The sequence below is a fragment of the Lepidochelys kempii genome, chromosome 2 (genome assembly GCF_965140285.1).
Source record: "Lepidochelys kempii isolate rLepKem1 chromosome 2, rLepKem1.hap1, whole genome shotgun sequence".
In the NCBI taxonomy this organism is placed as follows: Eukaryota; Metazoa; Chordata; order Testudines; family Cheloniidae; genus Lepidochelys; species Lepidochelys kempii.
In genome coordinates, this window is record NC_136381.1 from 181029383 (window position 1) to 181050567 (window position 21185).

Below are 21185 nucleotides of genomic sequence, written 5' to 3' on the forward strand. Positions count from 1 at the left end.
CTGAGGGTCCACAGATCAGTCTAAAATTAAGGGGTTCACATCTCCATTCAAAATTTTTTTTAGGAGTCCACAAAATGAAAAAAGGTTGAAAACCACTGACCTAGAACAGACACTGGCAGAACTGGTTCAGCAAAATGCTATTGTAAGAGTGCAATATAGGAGTCATTAAAAACGTTAAGTGATCACATAGTTATGTAGAATTTAACCATGTTATGATAAGCTGAGTGAGGAGTCAAGTAAGCTTAAATAAGAAGTTGGAGGGGGATTTTCAGACGTTACAAAACTACTGAAGATAGTTAAGTCCCAAGCAGACTGCCAAGAATTACAAAGGGATCTGTAAAACTGGATGACTGGGCAACAAAATGGCAGATGAAATACAATGTTGATAAATGCAAAGTAATGCCCATTGGAAAACATAATCCCGACTATACATACAAAATGATAGAGTCTAGATTAGTTGTTACCACTCAAGAAAGATTGTGGAGTCATTATGGATAGTTCTCTGAAAACATCCACTCAACATGCAATGACAGTCAAAAAAGCTAACAATGTCGGAAATCATTAGGAAAGGGATAGATAGTAAGACAGAAAATATCATATTGCCTCTATATAAATTCACGGTATGCTCACATCTTGAATACTGTGTGCAGTTCTGGTTGCCCTACCTCAAAAAAAGAGGTATATTGGAATTGGAAAAGGTACAGAAAAGGGCAACAAAAATGGCTAGAGGTATGGAACAGCTTCCATATGAGGAGAGATTAAGACTGTGACTTTTCAGCTTGGAAAAGAGATGAAAAGGGGGTCTAGAAAATCATGACTGGTGTGGAGAAAGTAAATAAGTGTTATTTTCTCCTCATAACACAAGAACTAGGGGTCACCAAATGAAGTTAATAGGCAGCAGGTTTAAAACAAACAAAAAAGTATTTTTTCACACAACGCTCATACAACCTATGGAACTCCTTGCCAGAGGATGTTGTGAAGGTCAAGACTATAACAGGGTTCAAAAAAGAACTAGATAAGTTCATGGAGGATAGGTCCATCAATGGCTATTTAGCCAGGATGGGGAGGGATGGTGTCCCTAGCCTCTGCCAGAAGCCAGGAATGGGCAACAAGGGATGGATCACTTGATGATTACATGTTCTGTTCATTCCCTCTGAAGCACCTGGCATTGGCCACTGTTAGAAGACAAGATACTGGGCTAGCCTACACCCCTATATTTCTTTAGTTTATGCAGAGCATTTACTTCTCTTGGCAAGATTAGTAGTTTTCCTGTATCACATTAAACACCCTTTTCTAGGCAATTCAGAAGGCAACACATTTCAATAGTACAGGAAGCCAGTGTAAAAGAGCCCACTCTAGAAGGCTTTTAAGACTATAGTGAAAACAAATATTATTGTTTGTGCTTAGCATAGTATAGCAGTCCATTTAACTGCATGAAAATAGAAGTTTAATGCTGACCCAAAAAGAGGCTGTTAAGGAAAGTGAGGGCATCGATAACGAAGCATGCAACAATTTGCAGATCATAATAATGAAGGGGATTTCAAGAGGTAGAATGTAAGCTCCAATTTCATCTATATAGAGAGGAAAGGAAGACAGATCGTGGACTAGGAATAAATCAAATTATAGTAGACACTTGTTTTGCAAAGGCATTTTTACAACACATTTAGTGCCATCTGCTGGATACAACTGCAGTAATGCATTTCACTAGGTTGGAATGGCAGCTACATTTAAACAACCAAGGCCAGATTAATTAAGGTTTGGTTTTACAGATGTTGATTTTAAACAATTTGTTTCTGATACAATGAGAGTAACTTGCCTGCTATGAGCCAAAAGCTAGAAGGAGAGCATAATGAGTAGATTAAAAAAAAAAAAAAAGTTTTGCTTGTTCACAAAACGGAATACATTCTATTACATACGATTTGCTTTTAATAGGTCAAAAAGAGTCCAAGTTGTCAGAAAAAAAGCCTCTGGCAGCCTCTAGAATCTCACCCAATGTCACTGTCATTTACTAGCCAGATTAGCTCCTTCAAAGGGAGGTTAATGGAAGGGCATGATGACAATAAAAGGTCTGGCCACAACCATACAAAACAGACAATTAGACTTAAATAAATAAATAAATAAAATCAGTCCATCAAAAGGCAATATTGATACCAAGTGATTTCAGCCTAAGACAACTTTGTAGATTCAATAGGCTCTGCTTTTTAACTAGGCAAATAAGATATCTTAAACCAGTCTTAGAAACTTTACTTTAAATCAGAAGATACGGGTAGCGTGGAATCATTTCCACCTGAGCATTTATTAAGCCTGGTTTGGTTACTGCCCAGAAAATAAATGTGTTTGTTTTACTTAATGGAAGTCAGGGTGATTTAGCAAACAGTGAGCAAGTTACTTACCAAAAATCCCTTTTCCTCCACACAGGAGTCTACTTGACATTTTAGTTTTAGATGTATGTGGCCTTCCAAAGGAGACAAAAAGGGAACCTGCAAAAAACCAAGCCCCTTAACTTAGTTATTTAATTTTGATGCATCTTAACAGCTTTGTTCCCAGTACAAACAAATCAGCAACAGCAAGAGATTAGCAACGAATGGTTTTGACATCTGTCATTGGAAGAGTGGCCAGAGATCCCTAAATACCAGGGCTAACAGCCACTTGCTGTCAAAAGTGTTATTGATCTTCTGACTCCACTTATAAGGGCTTATCTACACAAGGAGCTATTCCTGATGAACTCCATGTGTGGATGCTCTTATATGGAATAAGAGTGCCATATTCCAAATAAAATCAATCCACTCCCAAAGTCTGCGCAAGGAGTTAATCAGGAATAGCTACTCCACTTTAAATTCACATCCTACCTTAATCTGAATTAACTTCTCAGTGTAGACAAACCCAAATTTTACTTTTCTAGGGTATGAGCAGGATGCTATTTGTATAGCCATCTAGAAAGATTCATTTTTCAGGGTTTGGCTATGGGCACGTAATCTACTGTCCTCAGTATTAGGAGGCACTTGGATGCCATCTGAACTCTCCTTTGCTTACAAATGTATTTAACCCACCCACCCACGCGCACACACACACCCAGCCCCGAGTAAAGCGGAAAACATGACCACAAGACAATATATCCACCAATAGTGCTTTTTAGCTAAAACCTAAAAACCTTGGTTAGAGTATTCATTACAGTTAAGCCATGAGACAAAATAGATTTTAAACAGTTGTTTGTATAAACCTATTAAAACATTACCAAGCTAAAACTAGGGCATAAGTAGGTTCTGTGTCACTAAAGTGTAATTAGAATGCTAAGCTGTTGAACAGAACATACATGCCTTGAAACAATTCCATGCAAGTGAAGACTCATTCATATCTAAATTCTATCATCTTCCCAAATCATTCACAGGTCTCCACTTCAGGGACAGATGGAGTGTTTATAACAAGCCAACTGTTAAACCTCAATTTTGCCTTGTAGAAACTATTTCAGTAGGGAAAAACTTTGTGATATAAAAGGTGAGAGGTTCACAGAATCTCCACAGGATTGGAATGATTTGATAACTCAGAATCTAAGTGTGTTATTTTGAAGCATAATGTTGTATTTGTTTTTCATGTTACTGATGAGATCCACTGTAGCCATGCAATGTCTAAAAGCAAAAAGAGCCCATGCTTCCAGCAGATACACCAATATTGAAACACCAGCGTGCTCACTACTATACATGAAGAAGAATCCCTTCTCCTTGAGAGGACTTGATGTGTCTATCGAGTGAAGAAGCATCAAACAGAACCAATGCCATCCATCACAATTGCTAGAAATTTTGTCAGTGACTTCTATGGGAACAAGATCAGGCCCTCCATATTTATTGCTTAAGGGTATATACAATATCAAGGAGAAAATTCCCTAAATAAGATGACTTATCAGTCAGAAATGTTAGCACTCTTTGAATTGAAAAGCTGTTAGGTAGTCAGTATGTTTAGCCCAGATACATAAAGCACATCTGCAGAGGCAAGAGATCTGACCATTTTTTGAGTACTAGACTATCCCAGGTGAAGTGTGTGGTTTTATTCCTGCACTAGGTAAAGGAATAGAGAATGTATCTTGAGCACCAGAAGATAGGCAGTCTTCAGGTACCAAAGAAGTTAAAAAAGCAAGACTATTATAGTTTGGAGAGAAAAAGGACTAATGCTGGATTTTTGCTTACAACAAAAGAAGTCCCATGGCTCCATAGTTTACTATGTGCCAAGAGAAAGTTACTTATATTCAATCAAACTACAGTAAAATCCACTTTAGAAAAGTTAGTTTAAGCAAGTTAGTCTGGCTCCCTTATTTCCCCTCTCATTTCCAGTGAGGATCATAGTTACAAACTACTTTGTAAATGATAGGAAAGTTATTAAATATAGCTGCATGGTAGCTAATGAAGGCTCTTGATCATGTGACTAACAAGTTGACACAGATTTATCAAGTGACTAAGAAGAGTTGGGGATTACTGCCAGCTATTTTGTGTGTGGAAGGGTTCTTGGAGACCTCCTCTTGTGTGGGAGAAATATGCTTCTCTTGACAAAGTTTCCTTCAGTTTTGAAGTTTCTTGAATGAGAGGTAGATGTGCTGGACAACTGCATGGAGAGAAAACTCTAGTCCATGACCTTTGGTAACCTAGCCTGGGACTACCATTAACACTGATGGACTTGGAGCTTCTCTGTAGTTTATGAATACTATATATGGACATGGATATTGGCATGTTGACTGTAGGAATACACTGTTTTTCCTTATAGACCCTATTAAGCTAAACCAAGCAAAAAAGAAAAAGAAAAAAAAAGAAAGTGGCTCAAGATAAGCCACTTCTCCACAAATACTTGAGGGTTTAAGAGACAATGCCAGGACAGGAAGGGACCCCTTTCCCCATACACCTCAAAGTGTGGGAGAGTACCTGAGGGGAACTAGACTAAGATGCAAGCGCCTGCTGAGGTGTCTGAAGTTACCTAAAAGCTTGCCAAGCAGGCTAACACATATGTGGAGACTGTTTAACAGTAGGAGAAAAGTATTTAGAGAAAAAGCCATAGAATTTGTGGGATGCTAAGTGTTTTGTGTTTTCTGATCCCTTCTATCCTAGAAGCATAACAGTCAACCTTATCCCTTTGATGGAATTGTGTGGAAAAATGGAAGTAGGATCACTTGACAGCATTAGTTTGTAAACAAAAAAACCAACAGTTTAAATTTGGAAGCTTTGGTGGCATTTAAACAAATTTGAGTTCTAGCATGCTGGACAGACTAACACTGCAGAGATTTCTTTTTAAATGACCCAGTTGTATTATATTTCACTTGCCAATTTGCTAAGTTATTAGGAGAATCTTTGTAAGTGTCCTTCTAGAAAGATTTCAACTTCTAACTACTGCAGAAGAAGAGCAACAGACATGAGCAACATGCACTAGGAAAAGAGTGTCTTAAGTTTTAGTCACAAGCAAGTAAACATAGCAACCTTGTCCTGGAACATAAAGCCCAGTAGCTCTCTTTCCTTCCCTCCATAATTTATCTGGGGAAAAAAAGAAATATGCTGAATGTGACTAGGTGTGAAATGAAGGTTTTTTGTTTTTTTTTAAAGCAGCATAAAACTACATTTGAGTATGTTTCATTCCTCTCTCTGCATTCAGTCTTGCATTATAAGATATTAGAGCAGAAGCATTTGCAACACCACTGTGGTGGTCATCTAAGCCCCCATAAGGGGAAGTATAAAGCAAATTAAAAAGCAGTTCAGTGCAGTTGAGGGGCAGGACACAGCTAAAGCTTTAAAAAAAAAAAAGTCACGTGATTGTAAGCAGTGTCAGATCTCCACTCTTCCTGTATAACAATGTGCATTTATGGTATTGAGAAACTAAATATCTTAAAATGATATTCCTAGAAGGATTTCTAGGAAAAAATCTGTATTTCCCAGCTTGGCCCATAAATTCATTCAAACACTATCAGATGATCATGATGGCTTTTATAATTTACTTTTCCCATCCAAAAAAGGAGAGTACTCAAACATGAAGCACTGAGCACAAAGGTAAAAAAGACACTATTTCCCAAAGAACCAGAAGACTCCAATAACCAAATCAAGTGCTTAATAACCCAAGAACAATTCCCACAAGAGGCCCAAATCAAAAAAGAAAAAAAAATTTTTTAAATTTTTTTTTAAATAAAGAATTAAAGGAAGCATCAAAGGGGATCAGAATTGGCATCTGGAGCTTGTTTGCAAATCCCTAGCCTGTCATGGTCTATAAAGATACCTTACTACAGAATTGAATTGCACTAAGTCCAATCCTTCTCTACCAGACTTCAGTATGACACTTCAAAGTTTATTGGAGAATTCTTGAAGTAACAAGAGTTAACTTGCACAAATATAAAAAAGTAACAGACTAGACCAGCTCTTGGCATATAGTAATAAAATTGTTTAACAGGTATTTACATTGTAAAGGGTCTGTTTTTTCTCTTTGTTATGCAGTTAGTGTTTACAAATTCTAGAGTCACTCACTTACGTGGAATGCAACTGTGACAAAGCCATATTTACACAAGACAAGCTCTACAGAAAACAGCTCTCCATTTTTTAAAAATCCATCATCATGAAGAACATGGAGGCTAACAAAAGTTTTAATTAGTACCTGAATTCAATCTGCATAAGATAAATATAGTCAGGAGTATCAGTTACATGGCAAGAATGTTGTTGTGGTTTTGTTTAAAGTCAACTCCAAATGAAATTCAGTGCAGAGGAATTCAGATAATGTGTCTTCTGACAATAATTGAACAGTTAAGTGGTTTATTTCTCAGGTTATAGCATATTTTTAGAATTGGCTGTTTATAGACCATTCTTAAAGACCTGCATGAATGAGCTTACTTCTGATAAATTTCGTTGATCTAAGAATGGATACCAATGCACTGGTGGCCATATGCTACTGTATCTTACATTTAGTCCTAGTAACAGTGGTTCTCAGTGCCAAATATTAGATTTTTTTGTATTGCAAACCTGTACTTCAGTCCTCTAAAAACTAGATGTGGTATTGTCTGAAGATTTTTAAATGATTTTATTTTTAAGGAGCAATATTGCCTAGAAACACAAGGCCAGGCAAAATTCCATTCTTTCACAGTAGCACGCGGATATATTTGAAGTAGTAGTGAAAAATAGGTTCCATTACCTTGTCCAAAGTAAATTTGGAGCTCCCTATTGAAGACAGTGAAATCTTGTGAGATCCAACAAGTACAAAGTTACTAGTGCGCACAGCATTGGGGCCACCTGGACTGGCCATGACTGTGATGAGTTAAAAAAATAATAATAAAAAGAAAAAGGTTAAGACAACATAACATGCAAAATTATGAGGTGTTGCTGGGCTCATACACTACAATATTAAGTAAGAGATGGAAAGAATGGAAAGGGAAGGATGATTTTTCTGCTAGCAACTTCTCCCCTGATTCTGCATGAATGGGCTGTGCCTCATCCCTGCGAAAGGCAGAGACACAGGGCATTTATGCAGAGTTGGGCAGAAGCCATACAGCAGAGATTATTTCCTCAAAGTTAGGACTAGAGACATGTGAGAAGTGCCAATGAAATGCACATTGATGATACTTTGGTTCTCAGAGTTAGTCTCCAACAAACAAGACTGTTACAAAATTATGTTATGCGATATTGCATCTGTTGAAAGCAACAGAGCCCAATATATGGATTAAAAATAGAATAACCACCAAGTGTTGGTTTACTTAAAACACACTTTTCCAGGTAAAAAATGGATGCTATAAATATTTGATGCCAGATGTTAAATTTTAGAGTTGTACAGTAAAATTCAGCTACTCACAGCAATAATTTACATGTAAACTTGGGGCCAGATTCTCAGCTGGTGTAAACTAACAGAGCTTCAAGACTCACACCAACTGAGAATTTAGCTTGGGATTAAGTACAAAACAATCCTGTTGAGAGATTATTATTGCTTTCGCTACCCCGCATTATAGATATTCCCTTTGGTACAAAAAGGTTAGGTTTTGCTTACCTGGCGTAAGAAGGGTGCTTTTCTGGAAAGACAGAAAGATTCATTAGGGAAAGAAAATAGAGAAATCAACAGATTTTAGAAGCTTGCTTTGTATAAATTAAGACCAGTCTTAAGTCAAACACTGCACTTGAAATTCTAGATCTCTTAAAAATAAAGCATATGTACTAATTTTAATCTTTTTTAATGTATTTAGAATGCTCACTAGCTCATGGTTATGTGCTGAAAAGGCTTGATAGAAAGCTAGGTAGTTTCGAGTTTCAAGTGAAAGAAGATACAAGCTGTCTGAAGTAGGGAAACAATGTTGTTCAGCATGTGTGAACATGGCTTTTAGAAAAGGCAATTTAATTTCCAGAAGTCATTAGAGTATTACACTAGTACTTACAGTAGTAATAGATGTCAATAATCTCTTTGGAGTAATAACCTATGAAAAACAAGATAGCATGAAAGCCAAGTACATTTCAGATTGCACATTGTAGTTCAAACCAAGTATAGTTTTAATATGTATGATAAAAATGCCATTCAAGTTTTATGGTCTAAAGCAATTCTGACCGGTGATTAACTCTTGTCCTGAGTCAGCCAGGTTTGTTTTCCTATACCCAAGACTCAAGGTTGAATAATTCCACTGAAGCATGTAATAAAATACACAGATCAAGAGGTAGAAAACATACATTTACATTAATTGGGTCTGGACAGCAGGTGTTTTAAAATGAATATCCAAGCCTTCTATTCACGTGCAAATCTTTGGTGCATTTAGCAGCTCAACTTGCATCTGTTACTCTAGTAAGTTTAGCAGTTAATTGAAATGAGAATCAAATAATGCATATATTGTAAGTAAATGAGTGCCTAATGTTTGTGTTCTTGTGTATTGACAAGTGTCAAGTTTAACTTATCAAATGAACATAAATATATTACCTGGAGCTTTGTTTAGTTTAAGAGAAAAATACATGAACAGTAATTAAGAACAAGACAAGTCCATCCTTGCAACTGATGGGAAAAGATACACAAGAGATAATTTGTCATCAAAAGCAGATACAGTAGACCGATTGCCAGGGGGCTGGAATGGAGAAAGTTTTCTAGATGACTTGACCCCTGCAAACTTTCACTGAGCTCTGAAAAGTACCTACTGAATGGTCCTGGTTCTCCCTTCCTTAGACAACAGAAAAACTGCAGTTCCAGCTAACAAGTCAATGCAGTGCTTCTAAGAAGGCTGGTTCCTGGCAAACTTTGAAGCACCCCCGAAACTACAGCACATAGGAGGGAGGTGGACCCAGGATCTCAGATTCTCAGGCTTGCATCAGCTGGACAAGGGAGAGAGAATCAGACAGTCCCTTCCACTCAAGATGTCTGTGGCAAGTGGCAAGACACTCAAAATGTTTTTAATCAGTCAGTTATGAACACAATGAAAATCCTTCAATGAGCAAAAACTGATCTTAAAAAGTAAGATCTTGGTTCTGTGATGACCATTTGTCCTCTCCCAGCTGCAACCAATTTCCTCAGCAGAAGTGAGAGCTAAGGAGTTGCAGCACTATTGGGTACTTTGAATAGATGTACTTCACACCTCCAACCCTGGATCTGTACAGTTGTAGATTACCACAGCGTAGGTTGGGGGCGGGAGAGAAGAGTGCACACAAGAGGTCTCAAGATCATCTTTATATGGGAAAAGAAGTGGAAGGTTGAAGGAAAAGGAAATCCAAAGGCCAACGTTTGCAGGAGCTAAGCCCAAGCAAGCCTTCTATGTCCTGTAGGAGCCTAATTTACATAGGCAGGCGGGGATGATGGGGGAAGAGACAAACTTTTGGTTCTTTGTTTTAAATTAGAGCGTTCAAAGTCCCCTGCTCCCCCACCCAAAAAATAGTTAAGCTTTTTTTTTTTTTTTTTTTTTTTTAAGCCACAAAGTCCAGTCTCATTTGTCCTGGAAAGTCTATAGTAATCTTTGCCAATGTTTAGTCATAGAAAAACACCACAGTTAAGGTTTCAATCTTTGTTCCATTATAGTAGTGATATACTGCTGCCCTTTCCCCAAAACACACATTTTCAAAATACCAAAAGGTTAACTCACAGAAGTATATATTTTACTAAATACGAAAAGAGCAAATATTTTAAATTTAAACAAAAAACCCACAAACAAACAAAAACAAACTTATAGGCTTTCAGAAGTGGCCAAAATTTGTGTCTTTACTTACTGAAAGAATAGGGAAATTAACTCATTATTCTTATTAAATACCGTAGCTTGTCATAGTCCTGTGCATAGACCTGTAATTAGTGCTTGCACTCTATACTAGCTTCAGTTTGCTTTAAAAAATGATAATCTGATTAAAATAGCATTTGCTGACTTTATCCCAATGACTACATTGGCAACATTCTTTTTCTAATTTTAGGTGCTTAATACATTTCCATTGACCAATCTGTAGAGCCTTGTGCAGATACAAAATTTAGATCCACATCTATCCACAATCCACAAAAATGGTTCACGGATGCAGATATCTGTGGATGTAAAGCAGATATCTGCAGATTCGCAGGGCTTTAACCATCTGGCTGCAGTACAGGGCACTGGCACACAGTTTACATGTTTGGGAGCGTGAGGCAGTAGAGAAGGGAACGAGCCACATTAAGAATCATTACCAAAGAGGCAAAAATGTCTTGTACTAGATGAAAGCTTGGAAAGCGTGCCACTTTGCAAAACTGCTAGAAGAGAAAAACAACGAACTTTCAGACCTGACGTAGTTAAGTGCCACGTGAAGATGGCCAAGTCTCAATTCTACTCAGTTGAAGGACTTCAAATATAAAAAGACATTTAGAGAGACAGTACATTAAACAGACTGATCAAAAGAAAAGGTAAAGTGATGAAAGGTAAGTATATAGATTTTTTGTGAATGAAGAAAACTTCCCAGTAACCAAATCAGTAAGAGGAAATTGCATCCGCTTTCAATATTAAAAACAGACTGTAGCTCAGTTCTTCTCTCCTTGCTTTATATTGCTTCTAGTGTACCTTTCTTATTGAACTAGTGTGTCAGTTCTTGTGTTTACCTTTGACTTATTTGCCTTTTTCCTCTTATCAGTAGTGCTTGTGCCTTCTTTCCGCTGTACCTGTAAGACAAGAAAGCATTTGAGAAATGGAGAGTGCCTGGCTCCCCCAAGTGGCCTTTTAATAAAAAGACAAGTACATACCAAATGGTAAACTTCAACATTTATTTCAAAGTCATTGGACACATCTTGCCTAAAATAAAGAGAGTAGACTATAGTTAAAAGCATTAATAATGCCAGTAGTGTTTTTAAAAAGTTAGTTATCCCCTCAAAACAGAAGAGGGGTTCACAGTAACTAGTTATTCTGAAAGCAACATCTACAGTAGTCAAAAGTGTTGGGTGTGAATCTAAGATAAAATGTAATAGCAGATATTCTTTATCAGTACATCATAGCATGGCTCTTCCAGGCACGCATGGTGGTCTGTCAAAGTCTTTTCCATCTCTACTACAAACCTGTTTTCAACAAACAAAGCGTTCCAGCACATGAAACATTAGAATATTTGAGACTAATACACTGCTATCTTGAGATAGATTCCAGATGTCACAAGCAAAAGAAAGTGAAATACGATAGAACCTCGATTATATGATCATTTTCCCCCAAAATGGAAAAAAAGATTAAGTGATGTTAAAGAACAAGTTGATATTCCTTCACATTGTGAAGCCTTCGGTGCATTGGAAATCTCTTTGCAGTGGTTTGAAGTACAAGAAAGTGATGCAATGCACTGTGCTGCAATTTATGCATCACACCTTCTGTTATTTTGAGATGTTCAATTTTATGAACTCTCAATCCTCAATTAGTTCATAAGATAAGGGGTTTTATGTAATGTGTGTACTACATTAGGTTGTAAACACTCCCTCCGAACAGTGTCCCACCTACAGCAGGACAATAGTATGTCCAGAATGCAGATTCATCTCTCCAGACCAAAAGTTACATAGACTACTACTTTTCAGAATAGTTACCTTTACCATCACCTCAAAATAGGTTTCAGTGCCTTGCATGGCTTCTCACTTTCCAAGGTTTAAAATTTTATATTATATTCACTTTTAATAGGGTTGGCAGAATCTAGAAGGATATAGACGTTTAAGCATTTTTTCAGTCAATTTTCAATTCAAGGAAATTATGCGGGGGGAAGAGATCGGACATTTAATGACAGACGTTGAGATTCAAAAAGTTAAAGCTATATAACAATTAAAACAAATCATCAACATCACATGTCAAAATACACACAAAATAAATATGCTTAAATCAAACTAATAAGTTCTGAAGCAGCATTTCTTTGTTTGTGCATGACTAGTGAAGATGACATTTACCACAAAAATTTTTATCATTCCAAGTCTACCGTTTAAAATAGCATATATCCCATCCTAAATCATCCAACTAAACTCACATTATTATAAAGAATACCTTTAAGCCAGCTATTACTCTAACATTTGACAGGTACGTAGTTAAATTTTAGTCCAAAACAGTGTTGTCGTCAGAGACAACAAAAACCAAAAATGGCCTAGTAGAATGTCAGTCATTACAGCCAGCAGAAAACTCTCTCAGGGAGAGTGACTAATCAGCCATTGCAGGTATCCAAGAGATGACGGGAGAAAAACCAATCCATTCATGAAATTGTTCTTTATGGAAAAAAGTTTGTTCCAAATATTTCTAGAAGAAAATACTCATGCCACAAGACCTGTGAATGTTTGTAGAATATAATATCCTTACAGAAAGGTTAACATTTTAAATTAGTTTAGACAAGATTCTCAGGTATACTTTTCTTCAAAAGCCAGCTAGTTGAGTTCTGAAACTGTTTTTTTGGTACTTACAGAGTAAACGTTGTAGTAAAAGTAAGAGCATCTCCATTCAGGGAATTTGCGGTGCTTGCTACGGGAGTTGCTACCATGTTTTCTGCTCCCGATCTCAACAATATTATGTAGTAGTAGTTTGCTGCTTCTGTGGACAGATTTGAGATGATCACTGTAAGTAGGGTCAGTGCACCCCATGGAACAAGGACCCCAAATTCTACAAAGTTAGCTTATTGCATGGCCGTGAAAATACCCTTCATTCTCACCTTCCACAGATATTTCAGTCAAAAATACTTGATGAATTAAATTGCGATTAATTCTTCTTCACTATGTTCAGGCAGTCCAGCTCTCCAGGCTTCATCAGTTAAGATGTGGTCTGGGTAGTTCATCTAGGTCTTACCCATACCCACTACATGCCAGAGAATGGAGGGGAGCTTGTAGTCAAAATTCAGCAGTTCCTCATCTTAGCTCTACAGGCCTCTGCTGCTGCTCTGTTCTCTTAACAGCCTGACTACCCTGTCTGCATACTAGCTTCCTATGCTCCCTGGCTCATTAACCCTCTCCTTCCTGCCTACATCTGTAGAACAATGAAGGAGTATATACTGTCATCTCGTTAATTCCCCCTTGTAGGGAAAGGTACAGAGTAAGAGGCAGCTGCAGGCATATCTGAGCAGGGCAAGGAGGCAAAACAAGAATCCTGGGTATCTGGCTGCAGCAAACAAACTACAGCAAAAGTGCTGAGTTCTGTGGCATCTTAGAAAGATAACAAGCTCCACAGCTGCCTAGAGTCCCTGGGACCCAAAATGAGATGACTGGAACAGTTCTCTCAGGCATTGGTTCAGGAACTTAGCAGACTCAGACAGACAATGGCTTACACTGTTCACATTTGAGGTTCTCTTCAACAATAAAAGCAGAACACTTCCACCAAAAAAATGAAAGCTGAGATTTTGAAGCACAATTATGGCAAATTCCACATTTGTGGAATACATAGCAACCTGACTGCAAATGAGATACAAAATGAAAAATGGTTTTGGCCAATTTATATAACACCATTGACAGAATCACTAAAAAGGGAACAAAATACAGCAGCATGTTTGTAACACATGGGGATAGAAAGCAAGTATCACATCAGATACGTGTGCATCCCCGCTGCCAAGATTCACATTAGAGAATGTTAACAGAATTCACATTTTAGGTTTTATGATATGTGATATGTAAAAACAGGCTGTTTAAAGATATACAGCTATCGCATGCAGTCAATAAGAGTTATTGAACCAAATCTTATCCTCACAATTTAGTGCTGCAAAAAGCAGTTAACACATTAGAAACCACTGAAGTTTCTGGTGGTATTACATAAATCACTGACATTGGATAAAGCGTGCTGGTTAATGCAAGCTTGCAAATGGTCAGATTTAACCACCACGGGGCACAGTAATTTTTCAAGTATTTGCAGCAAAAACCTTCAAAAACTTATTAAGCAGATACAATTTTAGTTAGCTTGGCTAGATGAAATATTGCACCTTCAGATCCATGTTTAACAAATTTAGATCTTAACTTAACTCTTCTCAACTCATTTGATTTAGACACACCAAGCAGACAGAGGACTACTTTTCAGAAAGAGTATTTAATTTGAAACGTAACTATTCCTGTTCCTCAGCAACCCTAGGTTAAACATGCACTGAGCAAATTTAAAACAAAAAACCTCATAATTCAACATCCACATTGATACAAGGCTAATATTAGATATAGTCCAGAAATTCATACAGCAAGTTTAAACAGCACAGAAAGTAGAGAACTAAAATCCAAGGTTTCCCCTCAAAACATCAGGGAAAACTACAGGATCAGATTTTTTTTCCAAACACCAGGACTTAGAGGAAGTCAGAATTTCTTGAACATTTTTAGTGAGTTATGAGGTACCGTATCAAAAGGAGGAAGTTTACTTTTACATTTCCTTGGTCTATTGATAAGAACAGCTTGAAGTTCAGAGGATTTTCACTATACTAGTTCTGGATGCATCAATTTATACTAATTAATTAAGGACCTAATTATTCCACATAGGCAGTCAAATTAATTTGCATGATCAGGGCCCAAATAGGCTTATTTTACGATATTATTCGCACCTTACTGGAAGAATACAGTGCAGGCAGCCGGCTAAAGAGAATCAAGGTTTTCTGAAATTCAAGGTTGATGACAGGGGTTTTTTGCCACATTTTTACCAACTGCTAGCGGATCACCTAAATCTGCAACTTCTACCCTATTGTAAAGGGCTTGACAACAGGTTTCATTCAGGATTTTCTTCTCCTATGAATCATTTCCAGGCATTACCGCATCTCAGAACAAAAATTATTCTCTGAGAAACCAGACTATGAAAGCAATCCATCCAAAGACTAGGCAACTGGGTACTCAATAATATTGCCTCTTTATTCCTGTGAGAAGTCAGTGTTATAGCATTTCCTTAATATTAAATCCCTGCTTTTATTATAGAGGGTCTGGGAATTTTTGTTCACTGATTGTAGGAATATTTCTGCCACAACCCCAGGAAGACAAAAAGGAGAGTTGTGGTCTTAAGATGACTCAGCAGTGACACATGTAGAGCAGCTAGAGCAAATCTTATGCTTCCAAAGGCCCTGATTTCAGAGTCTTTATCCCCCATCAGAGAAGTGCCTACAATAGGACAAATACCACTCCTGAAATGACCACTAGCATCTCACAAATCCTCTACCTGATGCTGAAATAGTAGTGAAAACACAAGCAGGAGAAGTTCTTCCGTCAGTGCTGAATCCATGTTGCTGACCCCAGTTACAGTGATTGCGCAGACACAAAAATGGCTCAGTTGGATGTGTTGGTGGGCTAAGAGCATTTCCAGTCAAGTTCTGTGGGATGGTAATGAGTAATGGTCTCAAGTTGCAGTGGGGGAGGTTTCGATTGGATATTAGGAAAAACTTTTTCACTAAGAGGGTGGTGAAACACTGGAATGAGTTACCTAGGGAGGTGGTAGAATCTCCTTCCTTAGAGGTTTTTAAGGTCAGGCTTGACAAAGCCCTGGCTGGGATGATTTAACTGGGAATTGGTCCTGCTTTGAGCAGGGGGTTGGACTAGATGACCTTCTGGGGTCCCTTCCAACCCTGATATTCTATGATTCTATGGACAGACAACTTCTCCCACAAAACACCATAAACCAAGCCCTAGAGCAATGACAGATAACTATGGTTGTAAGAATTCTGGGATACATCCCCAGAATCCATGGGACATTCAATCCATCCATGGGACATTTATTTTAGGATTTTTAAGTCACTTACGTTAGCTTTTAAAAAATTGGTGAGAAAAGGTGATGCAATGAGAACTACAAGATCCAAAACAGTCCAGAGGTCTCATTTTTTCCTCCCTACTTCAAGGCAGTCAGGCTGTTTCCTGGGAGGTGCTCAGATACTATGACAGGTGCCGTTAAGAGAACTTAGAATAAAGTTTTAGCTAAAACCAGGTTCGTATTACAGTCACTACAATCTCCTTTTCAAATACCATGGCATTTGTGGGAAACACCAACAATCATAATGATTAAAATGCAAGCAAAGCAGGCTAAATATATTTTCTAAGTTACACCTAAGCACCTTACCTGGTTTCTGAACTGTACTGCAAACAAAGTCTGCTTTCAGAGGTAGTCGCATTTCTGAAAGAGTAACAGATCCCCTGGACGGAGCAAATTCACGGGGCGTAGAAGCAGCTTTATTTTTTTTGCCCTGAGGTCCTTCGTTCTTCAATTTGTTGAGTTCTTCAAGCAAAGCTTTTCTCTTTTCAGCTGTAAAGAGAGATTATTTAAATTGGAACAAGGGAAAAAAAAGTGGAGAGAGGGTGTAGCTAAGTACCATTTGCTATCAATTCCTTTATTGGGTAAGTGTACCATTATGAAGTGTTTGAGGACAGAGTGCCAATATGCAAGAGGAAATTGTGCAAGGAAGTATAGTGGACTAACAGAAGGGTGTGGGAGAATGGAGGGGCAAGTGACCTTTACCCACCTAATCACTTCTTCCTTTCAGAAGAGGGATTATAACTAATCCCTAATAACAAGAGAGAACAACAGACTGCCATCTGAACTGGATTTTCCTGGGCCTGTTAACTTGAAAACTTCAACCATTCAGAAATTGTTCTGTAATTTAAAGGATGAGTCTGAATTTTAGCCATTCTTTAAGACATACTTGCAAGAAGGAGAAGTCTTTCTGCTTCAGCTTCTTCCTGTGACCCCTTTCCATGTTCCTCATCAATACAGCAGTTCAGAGCTTGGCTGGCCTGATGAATCACAGTCTGCTGCAAACTGATCTCATTATTCAGCTCCTAACATAGTCCCATAATTTAAAAAAAAAAAAAAAAAGAGTGAGGTTACAAAAGAATTTTACTCTTTGAGCTAGTATCCAAGAGGAAAGCCTTCAGAACAGCATTTTCTTTAAATGGTTTCCTCCAATCTGTAGAAACGTAGCTAGACAAACTATAAATCTTACAGTATGAAGTTTTACTCTCAAGGGTTTCTCTTCCCTTCCACCATTGCTGACAACAGTACAGATGTGACAAGGCAACAAGTGGGGAATGTTCTAGGAGTTACCACCTTCAATAGGGCTGCTCACGAAAAGTTAGGAGATACATGGTAGAGAGATACAGATGGATTTGTAGGCAAGGGAGTAAGGTCAGAACACAGCATGATTAAAGCTACAGTTACAATTCCTACATAAACCTGGAAATGGCAGTATCGTAGATTAGTGAGAACAGGCAAGAGTGCCCAATAAAAGAGCTATGTTCTCTCCAGACCAGAGGTGGGTAAATTACGGCCCACGGGACCATCCTGCCCGGCCCTTGAGTTCCCGGCTGGGGTGGCTAGCCCGCAGCCTCAGCTCACTGCACCGCCAGCGCTCTGGCCTGCTGCTCCTCCCAGGCAGCACAGTGGCATGGCTGGCTTCAGCCAGGCGGCAGGGCTGCAAACTCTTGCTGCTCTGAGCAGCATGGTAAGGGGGTGGGGAGGTTGGGTAAGGAGCAGGAGGTTTGGGGGGGGTAGTCAGGGGACCGGGGGGGGGGGTGGCTTGGATAGGCGTGGGAGTCCGGGGTGGGGGGGCGGGCTGTCTGTCAGTGGGCAGGGATGGTGGATAGGGGTTGGGGCTGTCGGTCTCAGGAGGGGGCGGTCAGGGGACAAGGAGCTTGGGGGGAGGGAGAGGGGAGGGGGTTGGATGGGTTTTGAGGGTGGCAGTCAGGGGGTGGGAAGTGGAAGGGGGAAGGGTCCAGGCTGTTTGGGGAGGCACAGCCTTCCCTACCCGGCCCTCCATACAGTTTCACAACCCTGATGAGGCCCTCGGGCCACAAAGTTTGCCCACCCCTGCTCCAGACTATTGGCTCACAGGTAATGGCCTCACACAACAGCTTCCATTAAAATTTATACAGAACCAAAAGTACTTAGCACGTATCAAATGATGCTACATTTGTCCTGTCTTTAATATAAGAGTCCTAAATTTGGCCAAAATACCTTAATTTTGCCAGTCTACGCAACATTTATTGTCTGTGGCACATACAGGACAAAAACAAAAAAAACCCACAAGAAAGCAGTAAATGGGAGACTAGGTGTTTGTTTGTTTTTTAAAGTTACACATACCTGCATTTTCTGTTTAATATTAACTTGATTAGAAGTTCCATTCCTTTTTACTTCTAGTTTTGAAGCAACATCTTCTTTGCGAACAATCACTTGCTTTATTGAAGAACGATCTGTTTCTTTAAATCTTTGAGATCGATAAGCATCAATGCTTTTTAAAAGAAATCAAGTGTTAGATACATTTAACATTTTAGGGTCCAGCACACCCTTTTACATTAGAGCATTGATGCTTTGGCCCACACATTCTGAAGAATGCCCAAGTCAACACATTTAGATGGGAGCAATTTTATTGCGACCTCCTGTCCAGATTAAGGTTGTGGCAATATAAAGATGATTTTTTAATTTTTTTTTTAAATAAAGATGTAGAGAAGAAGCCTTTGGTGAAGGCTTAATTGCCAGCTGGGATCATCTGGGCATTTCACCTTAACAGTTCACTGCCATTGCAGGGGTCTCTGGCATCGGTGGCATCTGGTTTTCTCCTGTTCTCTACCTTTGGCACACAGTTTAATTTCCCTGAGGACTGAAATGTTTTGGTCTAACTAGAGTCTTAACAGATGTATCTGGGTGAATTTAATGGCCTACACTATTAGCCTTAAACTCTATGAAAGTGAGAGAGAAATTCTTGATGAAGACCTGTCATAGCTACACCACTGAAATAGTCTGTTGTTGGGGGCCAAAAGACTGAAGCTTTTTCAAGCTTGTCTTTCCCCGCTCCAGGAGGTACCCAGTTTAATAATGCCAAATATTTCCACAGTGACTTGATTTGCATGTTTAAGCCAAAGCCTCTGAAAATTTGTTACCTATATAGAAGGTTGTGATCTTCTGACAAGGAGCCAATACTGTCTCCAGATTCTGCTCTAGGGACGTGTGTCCTTTGGAATTTGCCAGACTTTGGACTTTCATCACTTATACTGCTGCTTTCAGCAACTGACCTATTAGGGGAAACAAAAACCTTGGGGGGGGGGGGGGGGGGAGGGAAGGAGGAGGAGGAAGAGGAAGAGGAGGTATGCATCATAAATAACTGGCCAGTTAAATGTGGCTTATTCTGCTCCCACCACCTCTACTTGTCTCTCCACCCTTATTTACTCTTCCCAGACATTCCCTTTGAGTAAGCAACCCCTTGCCTATATTTACATTTCCATAAAAAAGTCAGAAGAACTATTTATACTGTACTTTGCAAATACTCTTAGGATATACAATGACAGTTTAATTGATTGTTCCTTGCCTTCCCCTTTAGGTACTTTGACAGGTTGGTTGAAACTTGAACATAGTTAGTCTTTAAGAACACGATGCTGTCAGCTTGACATTAAGCTGAGATCCACTAGCAGGAAACACAAACCCTTAAAATATCTTAAGGGAAGATGAAGTATCTTATTGCATAATTAGTTCTGTTATATTTTATTCTAACAGACAGCACTGTATCTAGGACCAGAAACAAATTTACTAGATTCTGACTGATGACCAAGAACGAGAGTCAGCAATCCTTATGCAGCCAGTGTTCCCACTGACATTAATGGGAGTTCTGGCTAAGTAAAGCCTTTCCTTGGAGATGATGTGTCTATCTTGAAGTCAAGTATTTGACTAGTAATGTGATTTAACAATAACTTCTTGGAAGCAGTGCGTCAGAATGTTCCTTTTCTAGTTGTACTTTTAAACCCTATGTAAAATAAGAGTTTAATCTTTCTTTAGCATTTTTGTTATATAAGCAAACACCAAGCTGCAACTATCTTGTAAGCTATAACCCCAGAATCACATAGCAGGAAGATTTGCCAAAATGTTTCTTATGATTCTTCCACCACTACACAGTGATTTCACTAGATGAAAGTTTGAAGAAGTCCAGGGTTCAGTATGAAGTGCAGATGGAGAAAAAAAAAAAAAAGTAGATTATATATAGTTTTGTCCCCACCACTTCTGACCTGCAAAGCCCTATGATTTCTTTAGAAAACAAGAAGTAACATGAATAATCTTTCAGCTGTTCCATTTCTAGAAAGTTGATCGTTATGAAGAAAGTTAAGAAGTGAAAGGAAAGCTTTATATTACTGAAATGCAGCCACTTCACAAATAAAACAACAGCTGTTAAACTGGGGAGGGGTTGCAGACAGTTGCAACAATGTTGCCAGAGTGATTTAGTTGACCCTCCTCCCTGCAACCACACCCCACCACAGAAGGGCAAGTACCAGGGAAAACTGCAGTTCTTTCTAACTGACAGTCATAGGAAAAATAAAACAGCTGGTGTGCACCTCTTTCAAGCCACAGAGCACAGTTTATCATGGGTGAAGTATGCTAAAATAGAAAGAGGGAAAGAGGATGATAACTACTATTTTCCCCTTGCCTTCGCACTATCAGCAGCGAATAGCAGGTACCAGAGTTAAACTTTCAAGCTGATGCTGTTTGTTTCGAGGAGATCTCACAGAGCCGCTTTGGGAGTGTTAAAACTAGGGAGCAAACCCCGTGAAAAAAAATTCTGCATCAGTGATTAGGTCATGGAATAAGTGGGGATAGTCGTACTGCCCAAGGCATATGATGCTTCTCTTATGAAGAGAGGTTAAACAGGATTGCATGCTATTTTAACAAATGTTTAGGCACAGTGGCTTAAATTGGACGGATTTTGGCAAGAATGTGGAGGACAAGAATGTAAATATTTCACTGATTTAATAGAAAAGTCTCACATTTTATTCATAGTTGTTCAGGGACCACAATACATAATACAAACATTTATGAAATAACATTTTTGGCGTACAGTCAAATTGTA

The 21185-nt window shown here is 38.7% G+C and overlaps 1 protein-coding gene across 3 annotated transcripts in view; it reads right to left on the reverse strand.

Annotated features, from left to right (window-relative positions):
* The window catches only part of ANLN (anillin, actin binding protein), a 41754-nt gene that overhangs the window by 5296 nt on the left and 15273 nt on the right, over window positions 1-21185 (reverse strand). The window contains exons 11-22 of one of the 3 annotated variants that reach the window (XM_073332882.2): window positions 19234-19385; window positions 18437-18584; window positions 17001-17136; window positions 16421-16603; window positions 12829-12955; window positions 11161-11209; window positions 11020-11079; window positions 8375-8413; window positions 7993-8014; window positions 7147-7259; window positions 5457-5510; window positions 2394-2480 (exon numbers count right to left, since the gene is read on the reverse strand). In XM_073332882.2, coding sequence (XP_073188983.2) covers window positions 2394-2480; window positions 5457-5510; window positions 7147-7259; window positions 7993-8014; window positions 8375-8413; window positions 11020-11079; window positions 11161-11209; window positions 12829-12955; window positions 16421-16603; window positions 17001-17136; window positions 18437-18584; window positions 19234-19385 — 1170 coding nt within the window. Of the gene's footprint in view, window positions 1-2393; window positions 2481-5456; window positions 5511-7146; window positions 7260-7992; window positions 8015-8374; window positions 8414-11019; window positions 11210-12828; window positions 12956-16420; window positions 16604-17000; window positions 17137-18436; window positions 18585-19233; window positions 19386-21185 lie in introns of all 3 variants that reach the window. The other 2 variants (XM_073332883.2, XM_073332881.2) reach the window with 2 other exon arrangements.